Genomic DNA, 13305 nt, shown 5'->3' with positions numbered 1-13305 from the left:
TACTAAGGGCTACGAAGGGAAATCACCCCGCTCCCACAGTCCTTGCCCTGCTCGTCCTCTATTCTGGCTACTCCACCTGTGTATCTTTCTGGTTCCCCCAAGCATTAACACATGTTAATACTCTGGAGTGTTTTCCAATGTCTAAATGTAGCGGTTTGCATAGACTGAAGCACTTACTCAATGTTCATTGTGGAATTACTGCTCAGTCTGGGCATGGTAGCTAGTAACCAGCAAGACTGCAGTCCTTCAAAGCCAGTGTTTTAAACGGGACTAGACCTTGGCTTTGATTTGCCTTCGTCTGAGTCTGTAGTAAGTCAGTCACTTTCACGCACCAGCGCAGGTTCGGTGGGTTGACCGAAGAAGGCTTTTTCAGGTAGTGTTTTTCACTGTGCACTCTGGCACTTTATCCCGTGCGTGACTTAGGACGAAATGGCTTCTCACCCCAGTGACGTTATTTGCTGAATGCAACAGTGTTTTCAAATTGTCCAGTGTATTATTCATGTTACTGATGCTTGGTGAAAAGATCAACAGAAAACCAGTGGACGGACACCTTACTCAGCCTCTTGTTTCTCCTCAGATCTTTTACCCGGAGACGACAGACATCTACGACCGCAAGAACATGCCGAGGTGCATCTACTGCATCCACGCGCTCAGGTAGTACGTTTCCCTGGTAGAATTCACCCTGCACGCAGATGCACAGCACAGGCTCGTTCTTTGTAACTAAACATCTCTTAAACTTATACAAAGCATTTACATTTGAAAAATGTTATGGTTTACCGTTCTGTTTCAAGCCGATAAGCTGAATTACGAAATAGACTGTCTTGATACTCTGGTAGTTCGATCCAATTTTGTCAACATCTTCAAATCATACCATTAAATACCAAGTGGTTGATTTATAATTCATTTAGTTATCTGCATCCTCACCAAGCCATTTGTTCATTAAATAATTTTTATGACAACACAAATAAATAGGAACGGACACAAAGTATACTTTTTCCACAATTTTATAGTAAACTTGGAAGATGTCTTCATTTTAGATTCCTGATTCTTAGAATCGACAAAGTACGGAATTGGACAGAAGAGGGCCGTCTGTGGAGGGGGAGGGGTGGGATGGGAGTGGGTGTTAGCAATAGCATTGCAGAGCGTCCGCATCTAGCATCTACTTGGTAGCCGTGGACTGACGAGCGGGCAGGACCGAGCGTGAGATTTCTTGCTAGGGCTTCCCATTCTGTGTCGCATCCTGTCTGTGTGCTTAGTGTTAATTATATTGATACCAATGCATGTGTAATACTGACCCATAAGAAGCCTGTTCCCTTCGGTGTGATCAGACTCGTGCCAGAGCCTCGATTTCCCTGGAAGCCATGTGAAACCCACAAAGGAAAAATACAACTGAGGACTAACTAGGGAATCTCTTCTGTGGACTAATGTATTAACTTCCTTTCTAGGCGTTTCCCCCTGTAGGCTCCCTTCCTTCTGGGCCTTCTGCCATGCTGTCCCCTGAGCTATCTTTCCAAAACAGCCCTGCTCACATCAGACCCTCCGTAAAATATTTTGACCGCTCCTTCCAGCCTCACCTCTAGCGATTCCCTCCTCCGCAGCTGTGCTCTAGTGTTCTTACCCCCGGCTCCAAGCTGGGGCCTTTGCCCCAAGGCCCTTTCTCCTGCTAGCTCAGAGCACTCCTCTCCATTGATACATTTTTGTAACTTTTTATGTTTCAGGCAGAATTAGCTACTTCCCGTCTTTGTGCTCCTCTTACTTCAAGTGTAGTGCTTGTTACATTGTACTCTGGTTGCTTCTTCTTACACAGAACTTGCTTTTTGTGGGCCCCTTGGAGGCAAGAACGATTTCCTTTATTCTTCCCGTATCTTTCTGTCTCTAGCACTTAGGTACCTGGCACATAGTTGGTAAACCACGAATGTGTGTCTAAATCATACATTGTGACAAATTTTCCTACCCCCCTCTTTCAGCTCCAGAGGATATTTTCTGCCCTATAAATAAATGTAGAAAGGAAGTGGCACTTTCCCTCATCAGAGACCTTGTTGCTCTTGGCGGAGCCAGTGCAGTTGCAGCCCCATTCCCACCGGCTGGGTGAGGCTCTGTGATACCAGTGACTCCGGTTCATGCCTTTGGCTGTGTTTCTTGTTCGTCTTATTAGTTTTGGTTTTTTAGTTATATGTTGTTTCTTCCATGTGTTTAACCTTTTCTCCCTGTTGCATTATTAGCCTCTTAGAGACAGAGGTCAGGTCTTACATTTTCCCCTCCAGGGCACATAGCAGGATGTTGGACAAACAATGGTAACAGGAGAATTCTTTAAAAAGTTTGAGGAATGGGTGATACCTAGGGGGATTTTCAGATTGTAGCAATTGGAAAGTATGTGTCGGAGCCAAAATCAGAATAATTCCGATAAAATCGGTTCTCGCAGCGGTCTGTCTGTGTGGATAACCTTGGGCGGCTGCAGCCACGATGGGTCCCTGCACTTGGCAGTGCAGAGGCTGAGCTGGCCAGGTTCCTCTCTGCAGTCACTCGTCCCTGCAGCGTGACCTGGGTCCCAGGTCCTTGCAGTCTCGGAAATGGAGCCGAAGAGTTAGCTGTGCCTTTCTGGTGACGGAGTCAGAGAGAGAAAGGAAGTCAGCTATTGTTTTCCGTTTCTCTTCAGTATGCACTCTGGGCTTAGAAAGTATACGCAGAGCACTGTGTTCAGCTCGACGATTTCTGATTTCTCTCCTCCGTTAACAGTGTTTTTGGTGAAGCGGGGGTTGGCAGCACTTGAGAATATGTATGAAGTGTGTGTACCTGGAGCCTCTCTGCCATAAAAGCCAATCTTTTTAGAGGCAGGTTCCCACCTCACTGTACCCAATGAGGCACCAGCTCCCTTTTGGATCAGCAGGAACACTGAAGCCTCACCTCCCCATGTTCTCCCTCTCTGCCCGCCCCCTCCTTGTTAAGTCTTGATGGCACTATTCCAGAGTTGGTCCTCGCACTTCAGTAATGCCACAGGATGCCGGTGGGTGACATACCACTCCCCGATAAGAACCCCAGTTCTCCATTATTCCTAACAGATAGATACTCTTTATTTCAATGTTCCCTGGTGTATTATTTTTCTAAGAACTGACTTTGGGATTAAATAGACCCACAAATCTTTATCCTAAATTCAAAAGAAACCTAAAAGCTCTGAAAATTAAGTTTTAAGTTTAGCTCAAAGTCATTTGTTGGCAAAATCAGATCAGACGGCCACTTCCCTGTTTTAAATAAAGTAGGAATAAAAGAGGAAGAAATTCGTGGAGAAGACGTAGCTGTTCTGCTTCAGAAAACTTATTGAATAGATACAAAACCTTGTGAGAAAGGAACTCTTGTGTAGGTTCTGTCTTCAGCGTTTTACTCTAAAGAAAAGCACTTAATCACACCATGATTTGCACTTGTACTTAGCAGAGAAAATTGTTAGCAACTGTGGATGCATAAATTCGGATATGTGTTCAGAACATTGGGGGGGGGGTGGCTAGACTGTATATATATTTTTTATACAATTTAAGTTCTGGTCAGTTGTGTGAATATATGTGTTATACATATTTGTGTTTACATAATACTGAGGTTTACAGGTTATCTGCAAAAATTGTAGACTACTTGATTGAGTTTCTATGGTTTGTTTCTGTGACACTTTTTCAATTTTTTCTTAAGATACTTTTTATACCCTCCCTCATTGCTCGGCTGTCAGTGTCTGCTCACGTCCATCCGTAGAGTGCCCTTCCGATGTCTAATGTATTGAATCTGATCTGCAGGGCCTTCCAATCCAGTCATCCTAACTCAGGCCTAGACGCTCATTCACCAGCCACCTCTGAGACAGTGATTAATGTCACTAACATATGCGAGGCTCTGAGTAGACACTGGCAAACAAGACTCCTACTTATTGTCCCTGCATTCGAGAACCTTAGAGTCTATTAGATTTTCACTTAAAGAGGGAAGTATATACTATGTACTCAATTGAAAACTCTAAAATAACCCGAAACTTTCCATCAGTAATATAAATTCACTTTAAATTTTTCATCTGAATAATTTTCATGAGACTTTTCTAAAATGTTACTTCAAACATTTAATCACACACTGGATTCATACTGGAAGTTGAAATTGAACTTGTGTCTACTGAATCCCAGCCCAGTACTTTCTCCATTACATTATATGACTTTGAGGACAATGTTGTTGTGTAAAACTGAAATAAGGATGTGAGGTAACGTATTGTAGCTGCAAAGGGGAATATTGTATTGTACTGGGAGTCTCTGTGTTCAGAATATTTGTGTTCTTTTTTTAAGATTATTATTTTTAAGTATTATTATTATTTTCAGATTTTATTTGTTTATTTTTAGAGAGAGGGGAAGGGAGGGAGAGAGACATCAATGTGTGGTTGCCTCTCGCACTTCCCCAACTTGGGTCCTGGCCTGGAACCCAGGCATGTGCCCTGACTGGGAATCTAGTCAGAGACCTTTTAGTTCACCGGCTGGCGCTCAATCCACTGAGCCACACAAGCTAGAGCTGCTTCTTGTTCTTTATGTTGGTTTTCTCCTTTAAGAGCAGCAGAAGCAGCTAGATATGGCTGAGAGGTCTAAATCTTTTGCATATTTTGTCTTCTAGTTTGTACCTGTTCAAACTAGGCCTGGCTCCTCAGATTCAAGACCTGTATGGAAAGGTTGACTTCACTGGTAAGGAGTGACAAGCCCGGCAGGAAATACTCAGTTTATGTGGAAATAGCCTGGAGAGTCAACAAATCAATCTTAGTGACGTAGTGCTTGAAAAATACCATGGCAGCAGAGGTGAAAGAAGTATACATAACTCGCTTCCCTGGTGTGGGGGAAAGAACACGAAACTTGGAATTTCAGGCTCTATTCTGTCAGTTACGACAGAGCGTAAAATTAGTGAGTCTCAGTTTTCTTATGTCTAAATTGGGAATAATGTTAACACATAATATAAAAGAAAATCTATAGTAGTAACATGTAACATTAAGTGTTCATGCACTGTGAAAAAAACACTATGGCAGCCTCTCCCTCTCCCCTCCGGAGAGTAGCTGCTATTGTGGGCAAAGCAAGGGGGTGTGGGGGTGAGATGTGGCAAAGATGATAATTTTGTAATTTTTTAAAAAAATTTACATTCATTAAAAAATTTAGCTTACTTTTAAAAACTGATTTTAGAGAGAGGAAGGAAAAGATAGACAGACAGAAATATCTGTTGTCCCACTTATTTGTGCTTCTTGTCTGTGTCCCAACCAGTATCGAACCTGTAATCTTGGTCTATCAGGAAAACGGTTTAACCAACTGAGCTACCCGGCCAAGGCAAAAATTTAGCTTATTTAGTATTAAAACTTAGTTTATTTAGCTAACTCTGAGTGTTTGCTGTAGTCGGATGCTTGAAGAGATGGGGGCCTGCGGGCAGGGAAAGGACAGTGGAGATATTGGTGAGGGATGAGACAGAGACAGAGTCCGATGTTTCACCCTGGTGATATTTTATAGGCCTGGGAACTGTGAAAATGGTGATAAATCTTTTTATCTGTGATATTTTTCCTTCCAGGGAAGTTGTTCAGCAGGCCTGGGGGAAGGGCCTGACCTTACCGGTTGTGGTTGTTTTCTTTATCATTTGGTTTCCTGCCTTAGCAATGAAACCGGAGCTAGTGATTTGGATTCTAAAGACTGAGATAGCCTGCTGGCGTGTCACTGACTCCTGGTTGAGCTTCCTGTGATGCGGCTCCATCCACACATTCACTGTGGGAAATGCCATAGGCAGCCGTTTTGAAAGCCTGGTTTCTGTGGGGCTCTTCTCATGCTGTAGTTATTTTTGAGGCTCCTGAAAACAGCAGTGATAGTTAACGTCTACTGAGCACACGTTATGTACCAGCTGCTGTGTTCAGGGCTAGTGTGTACTAGCTCATTAAATCCTTTTAACAGCCGGAGGGGCAGGTGCCATTTTATCTCGGGTTTTGTAGCTGAGGAATCTCCTTCTCTCTCTGAGTTAGGGAAAGGTGCTTACTTTGGTCTCATTTCTTCCTGTAGAGGAAGAAATCAACAACATGAAGATTGAGCTGGAGAAGTACGGGATCCAGATGCCCGCCTTCAGCAAGATCGGGGGCATCCTGGCTAACGAGCTCTCAGTGGATGAAGCTGCATGTAAGAGAGAAATTTGAGGGGTTCATACGGGGTCATTGCTACCATTCCCAATAGTTAATACTCTGATGATGACCCTGGACATTAGGAGTTTTGCTAGCAAGTTTGGGTCGGTACATCTAGTTTTAAACACTGCTATAATCTTTTTTATGCCATAATTACTTGGAAATAAGTGATTGATTTTGATTATAATTCAAACACTTAGAAAGTGAGTTCTAAAAAATTGAAAACTTATTTGAACAAATAATGAAGGAGAACTTCCCCAGTCTGGCAAAGGAAATAGACTTCCAGGAAGTCCAGGAAGCTCAGAGAGTCCCAAAGAAGCTGGACCCAAGGAGGAACACACCAAGGCACATCATCATTACATTAGCCAAGATTACACAGAAGGAGAGAATCTTAGAAGCAGCAAGAAAAAAGGACACAGTTACCTACAAAGGGGTTCCCATAAGACTGTCAGCTGATTTCTCCAAAGAGACCTTACAGGCAAGAAGGGGCTGGCAAGAAGTATTCCAGGTCATGAAAGGCAAGGGCCTACATCCAAGATTACTGTATCCAGCAAAGCTATCATTTAGAATGAAAGGGCAGATAAAGTGCTTCTCAGATAAGGTCAAGTTAAAGGAGTTCATCATCACCAAGCCATTGTTATATGAAATGTTAGAGGGACTTATCTAAGAAAAAGAAGATCAAAAATAGGAACAGTAAAAATGACAGCAAACTCACAGTTATTAACAAACACACCTAAAACCAAAACAAAAGAAAACTAAGCAAACAACTAGAACAGAAACAGAACCACAGAAATGGAGATCACATGGAGGGTTATCAATAGGGGATTGGGAGGGGGAGAGAGGGGGGAAAGGTACAGAGAATAAATAGCATAAATGATAGGTGGAAAATAGACAGGGGGAGGGTAAGAATAGTGTAGGAAATGTAGAAGCCAAAGAACTTATAAGTATGACCCATGGACATGAACTATAGGGGGGAATGTGGGAGGGAGAGGGTGGGCAGGATGGAGTTGAGTGAAGGGGCGGAAATGGGACAACTGTAATAGCATAATCAATAAATATATCAAAAAAAAAAAGAAAGTGAGTTCTACATTTCAGTGTCTCTTTGAGATGATTATTATTTTTATGGCATTTACATGATGATGAAGGGTGAGCATTTCCATGGCAAAAGCTCCTTGCAGGGCTCTCTGATGAGTATTTCCCATTAGTTTGCCGACCTGGCATCTGGAATATGGAGCTTCGGCTTTGCATGTGCTAAGGAGGGCCTGAGGCTTCCAGGCCCCAGGGAGCTACTCCTCCCACCCCAGCCGCTATTGCGCTGTGAAAACCAGCTCCTCTCTGCAATAGTGTGCTGCAGTGTGGGTTTTTTTGTATGTGTAATGTGTATTCTTTATTCTGTATAACCTCAGCGGTGTGTTTTGAATTTATTTTTAGTGCATGCTGCCGTAATAGCTATTAACGAAGCTGTGGACCGTAGGATTCCAGCTGACACATTTGCAGCTTTGAAAAACCCCAACGCCATGCTCGTAAATCTCGAAGAGTCCTTGGCGTCCACTTACCAGGATGTCCTCTATCAGGCCAAGCACGACAAGATGACAAATGCTAAAAACAGGGTAAAAATAGAACCTCCGTTATTTATTTATGTACGGTAACACTCACCCTTTAAGTGTATGGTTTGAGGAGTTTTGACAAGCATTTGTGGTTCTGTAACCGTTATTCCCAAAGTTCCAGGCCCCCCTTTGCAGTCTGTCCCCCTCTCTTCACCCCTGAACCCAGTCAGCTAACAATCTGTTCTTATCACTATAGTTTTCTTTTTCGAGAAATTCATATAAATTAAGTGGAATTACACAGGATATAGTTAGTCTTTTGGCTTTAGATTGCACTGTGACTTCTACTTCCTCCTTAAATTTGATGCAAACCAGTGAGAGGCTCTGCGAGCTGGTCCCTGCGTGCAGTTCTGCCCAGTGGGAGGCCAGGCAGGGTCCACCGGTGCTTCCTTCCTTGCCCCGGCGGGAGAACCCGGGGCTTGTCCTTCGGAAGTGTACCTGGTTTTTTTGTCTTAGTTACAGCCGTGTGGCACTCCACTTTGTTCTTGACTAAGGATTTTAAGTCACACCTTGACTTGCTCTTGGTTCTGTTACTGTGGGGGAGAAGCTCACGTGTATTTCCAAAGTCTCCTTAGAGACCTGAGCTAATCTGATCACACTTTTAATTCATTTCTAGACAGACAACTCGGAGAGAGAAAGGGATGTTTATGAGGAGCTGCTCACTCAGGCTGAAATTCAAGGCAATATAAACAAAGTGAACAGTAAGTGTGGCCCTGCGTCAGGTACCTAAGGGGATGACACAGAATAATGGGGTGTTGCTCTGTTTGGCTGTTTTACGTTCAAACATCTTCTGGAGCGCCCGTGGCCTCAGGCAGCCCTCCCTCCTCCGTCTACCCTCAGGGCTGCGGCTTCTGGGCTGGTCTTTTTGGCTTATTTCACTCTTTCACCCTGTTACACACTTTAAAAAAATCTGAACAGGAATTTTATTTTTTCTATTTTTAAAGTAGTGTAACAGTAGCTTTGTTTTTCTTTTGACGATTAGTCCAAATTATCCAGAGGTAAGCAATAAACAGAGACATCAGACCCCTGTCTATGAAGAAATAACCTCTACTGATTTTTTTATGCATATCCCTTTCAGAGTATTTTAAACAAAAGTGAGATCATACCATTCACAATGATTTTTGTATATATGTGTTAAAACACTTTTGAGAAATTACTTTCTTGAACGCATCGTTTTCATGTTGTCGCTCCTCTGCTAAACAGCCTGCGTTGGTCCCTTCTGACCTGACACGCCACGTGCAGGTCTCCCGCCCGTGGAGTCTTTTATGCAGAGCTTTTTTTTTATCTTTATTGTGTTTTTCCCCTTACCATTTTGTCCCCTTTTTATGCAGAATTGTATGCGTGTGACTCTACAGAAACTCACTTGCCTAATCGTCTGCTGTATTCATTTTGTTCATTTCGTGACTCAGTAAGAGTCTGGCTCTGGAGCGGAGAAGAACTCAAAACCTCATTTGGTCTCAGCCCTGGCCAGGTGGCGCAGTAGCTTGGAGCTACCAAAGGGTGGCAGGTTCAGTTCCCCGTTCTCACCCTCCCACAGTATATTAAAGTCCTGTGTGTGTGACCTCAGGTTGGAGGCAGGGACTGGCAAGAGGAAGTAGACAGTACCTGGAATTCACCAGGGCCAGACCGTCCGTGGGGTCGGGCCCTGACTGCGCTGAGTGGGGTGCCTTCAGGACACTCCAGGACCGTGAGGGAGGCGGCATGCTGCTTTGTGAGAAGAGGCTAAGGGCACAGAGGCGCTCCAGCCCGGAGTGGACTGTCAGGGGGCGGGCCTGTCTGTCCTCAGGTGTCCTCTAGGGTGACAGCGTCAACAATTTTTTACAATTTTTAGATGTTGTCATTAAATGTATTGGAGTAATAACTGGTTAATCACATTGTGTAAGTTTCAGGTGTACAACATTGTAATATGACATCTGTACACTCCACTGGGTGCTCAGCACCCGAAGTCTAGACCCCCCGCTCCACGCTCGTCATCCCCCCTAACAATGCTCTCTGAGACCGAATTGTCTGGAGGTGGGGTGCATTTCTGTGGGAGACACATGCTCTTGCTGAGTAGTTTAATCTAGACAACAACCTGGCATCTTAGAGGGAGTTTAGGTGCGTATTGGTCTAGATTGGTGCCTCGCACTTGGCTCCCCATGTTGGGGCCCGCTGTCTACATCTGGAAGCTCTTTGGTAGTCCCGGGCATGGCCCAGGAATCTGTTAAACCTGGTGACCAGCCTGGCAGGAGCCCCTGGGGACTTGATGGCTTGAAGGTGCCTGTACGATCCCCAGGCCTTAGGCTTCTGTGGCGGTCCACGGTACAGGCGGCCTGATCTTTGTCTCCCCGCCTGAACCGGGGTTGGTGGGGAAGGAAACGCAGCCTAGGTTACAGCCTCACCGGCGTTTTCTTTCAGGCTTGCCCTTTTCCTCCACAGCGTTTTCCGCGTTAGCAAACGTGGACCTGGCTTTGGACAAGGGGTCCGCCCTGGGCTTGTTCAGGGTCCTGCAGTCCCCTGCGCTGGGCCTTCGAGGGCTGCAGGAGAAGAACAGCGACTGGTACCTCAAGCAGCTCCTGAGTGACCGGCAGCAGAAGCGACAGGTGAAGAGAACCCGGGTCCCGCCTGCAAGGGTTTACGCGCCCATTTACATCACGCACTGTCGTTTCGTGTATACTTATGAGACTTTCTGTTTTAGTGTAACTTTTCCTCCTACGTATAAATTAGGACTTTAAAATATCCTCCAGTGAAGTACACATTGTCTTTAGTTCTGTTTGGTTTTAGAGCTGTAAGTCCTCTTTTAAAATAAATAATACCCGCCCTCCCCATCTAACCACCCTTCATCTGAAGCACTCCCCTGAGTCCCCCAACTGAAAGCCTTTGGAGGAAACCTGAGCTTTTTATGTTCTCACTTCAGGAATTTCCCCTTTAAATATCCAGCCCTCGCTAGTGCCCTGTGGCCGGCACTGGGTGGTCCTCCCTGTGCAGGAGTAGGCTCTGTGGGATTGATCAGAACAAATATGAGGGTCTTTTTTGTCTAAATATGGGCAAGTATACATTTTACTAATTCCCAGCATGTATTGGCCAGAGTGAGTAGCATCATGTGCTAGTGATCCTGTAAACATTTTATCTCATGGCATTTTTTTTTAATTTATTTTTTATTGTTATTCAATTACAGTTGTATGCCTTTTCTCCCCTTCCCTCCCCCCACCCAGCTGAACCCACCTCCCTCCCCCACCCCCACCATCTCCCCCGATTTTGTCCATGTGTTCTTTATAATAGTTCCTAGCTAACGGCATTTTGTTGCTTCTCTCAAAACATTTCTTTAAATGTGCTGGTGTCCAGAAGGTCCCTCCACCCTGGACGTGGCCAGGGCTGCCACTTCTGCTGGTGGCCTTCTGTCCCAAGTGACTGCTATGGAGGCTGGAGACCTTCAGGCCCCGAGGCAGAGGTGGGAGTTGGCTTGACATACATGCTCTTTGCTTCCCTCAGGGTGGTCAGGCTGAGCCCCTGCAGAAGGAGGAGCTCCAGGCCGCCGTGGATGCCGCCAACAGTGCCGCCCAGCAGTATCAGAGAAGTACGGGTCCCTAGCAGCGTATCTGGGAACACTAAGGAGGGGAGGAAAGTGGCTTCATGTAACCGGGGGTCTGAGATTGGAGCCTGTTACCCGTCACGCCTCCCAAGCCTCCTCACCAGAACCCACCAGCATGCGTCTTTGGCGGTGGGGCTTCTCCTGCCAGTGGCTCCCTTTGGCTAGTAAGCCTTGTGGCTGGTTAGGGAAACATCTGGAGCCAGCGAGACATCAGGGAGTGATTGGTGAGGTTCGGATGGTGAAAGGAGAGAGAGGGATGTTCTTAATATGGGCAACGGGGAAAGCAAGCGTGAGCAGAGTGCCCGAAGGTGGAAGGTGTATAGAAGGGACAGTGGTTAGAATAAAGTTTCTTTAGATGTTTTGTGCTGGGTTGTGTAAGGCAAAAGTCTCGAGAAGAGTATGGGAAGCTCTGAATGGCAGCTGAAGAAGCTGGTGCCTTACTTGCTGGCCTCAGGGGAGGGAAGAGGTGTCCAGGTGTAGAGTAGCGTGGCTGTAGGTGATTTGGATTGGAGAGAAGGTATGGGAGAGGAGATGAGGAGGCTTTTTAAACAGGTTTATTGCTCTACAGTGTGTATACCATGCAGCTCACCCTCCCACAAAGAAGCCAGCACTTTAGGCAGCATGGCTAACAGTGTATCCACAGAGTGTAACTTTGTTCTGGGACAGCTGGTGGCTCCTTCCCCTCACAGCTCTCAGCCAACTGAGTTTCTGACCCCGTTCTCTGCCAGGGCTGGCAGCAGTGGCAGCAATCAATGCTGCCATCCAGAAGGGTGTTGCTGAGAAGACTGTTCTGGAACTAATGAACCCCGAAGCCCAGCTGCCCCAGGTGTACCCGTTCGCTGCTGACCTGTACCAGAAGGAGCTGGCCACCCTGCAGCAGCAGAGCCCTGAAGTGAGCTGTCGGGGCCCGTCTGGTCTGGGGCACAACTCGGTGGGAGGGGGTGGAACACCCACTTGGAGGTGTGGTTAGGGGCACCAAGTTCTTTAACTTTAACCAGGAACTTAGACGCCTTGTAGTTTTCTCCAATGTCTAACCCCCGCGGTGCGCCCGCATGGCTCTCCTCACTGTGGTCCCCATCCCGTGTGTCCAGCATAGCCTCACGCACCCCGAGCTCTCCGTTGCAGTGGAGATGTTGTCGTCGGTGGCCCTCATCAACAGGGCGCTGGAGTCGGGGGACATGAACACGGTGTGGAAGCAGCTGAGCAGCTCGGTCACGGGCCTGACCAACATCGAGGAGGAGAACTGTCAGAGGTGGGGAACCCCCCGGGGGGGGGTGCTCGAAGCCCTCGTGGCTGTCCCCGCTCTCATGTGCCCACTCTCCTCTTTTCTGCACGGGCACTGTGGCTCTCACGGGGTCATCTTTTTCCTTTGCCTATTTTTGTTCATTTTATACTTTTTTATCCTGAAAGATTATAGTAAATTAGCAGATACTGTGTCATTCCACTCCGAAATAGAGAAGTACGTTTATCTAAAACAGTGAGGATGTGTGCTGTGTAGCCAGAAGAACACTCGTTTATATCCCGACAAAAGCAGAGATGCTTCTTCAGTGTCCTCTACATCCACACCTCCTCCCTTGTTCCAGGACCCTCTTCAGCTGGTTCAGCCACACAGGATCCGGTCCAGGACCATGCGTTCCATCTGTCTGCTGTGTCCCTTTGGTATCTTTTAATCCAGAACTGTCCCTTTCTTCATGACACTGACTTGTTAAAGAGATGGGGTCACTGGTCCCACAAAATGTCCCATGTCCTGCTTCTGGCTGTTTCCTAATACTTGTCTTATTCCTATAAACTGGAAATTAGGTCCAAAGGCTTTAAAGATTCATTTGAACGTTTTTGTTGATGCGTAGCTCATGCTTTCCCATCGATGCTCATATGAAATCTGTCTGCCATCAAGGATAGTAAGGCTGATCCTTGGATTAGGGAGACTGCTTATCCCTCCCACTGACACCTGTGTTTATCCCTCACCAGACCATAGTCTCTTT

General features: G+C 46.0%; 1 protein-coding gene across 1 annotated transcript in view; it reads left to right on the top strand.

Moving 5' to 3' along the window:
• IQGAP1 (IQ motif containing GTPase activating protein 1) overlaps positions 1 to 13305 on the top strand; it is a 75061-nt gene that overhangs the window by 31924 nt on the left and 29832 nt on the right. Inside the window, exons 5-13 of the mRNA XM_024561901.3 lie at positions 578 to 654; positions 4624 to 4691; positions 6033 to 6146; positions 7580 to 7758; positions 8369 to 8453; positions 10171 to 10334; positions 11224 to 11308; positions 12052 to 12215; positions 12415 to 12575. Coding sequence (XP_024417669.1) covers positions 578 to 654; positions 4624 to 4691; positions 6033 to 6146; positions 7580 to 7758; positions 8369 to 8453; positions 10171 to 10334; positions 11224 to 11308; positions 12052 to 12215; positions 12415 to 12575 — 1097 coding nt within the window. The remainder of the gene's footprint in view (positions 1 to 577; positions 655 to 4623; positions 4692 to 6032; positions 6147 to 7579; positions 7759 to 8368; positions 8454 to 10170; positions 10335 to 11223; positions 11309 to 12051; positions 12216 to 12414; positions 12576 to 13305) is intronic.

Source organism: Desmodus rotundus, chromosome 10, assembly GCF_022682495.2.
Source record: "Desmodus rotundus isolate HL8 chromosome 10, HLdesRot8A.1, whole genome shotgun sequence".
NCBI classification, from domain to species: domain Eukaryota; kingdom Metazoa; phylum Chordata; class Mammalia; order Chiroptera; family Phyllostomidae; genus Desmodus; species Desmodus rotundus.
Note: the sequence above shows the minus strand (reverse complement) of the source record. Positions and strands in the feature narration are given on the sequence as shown.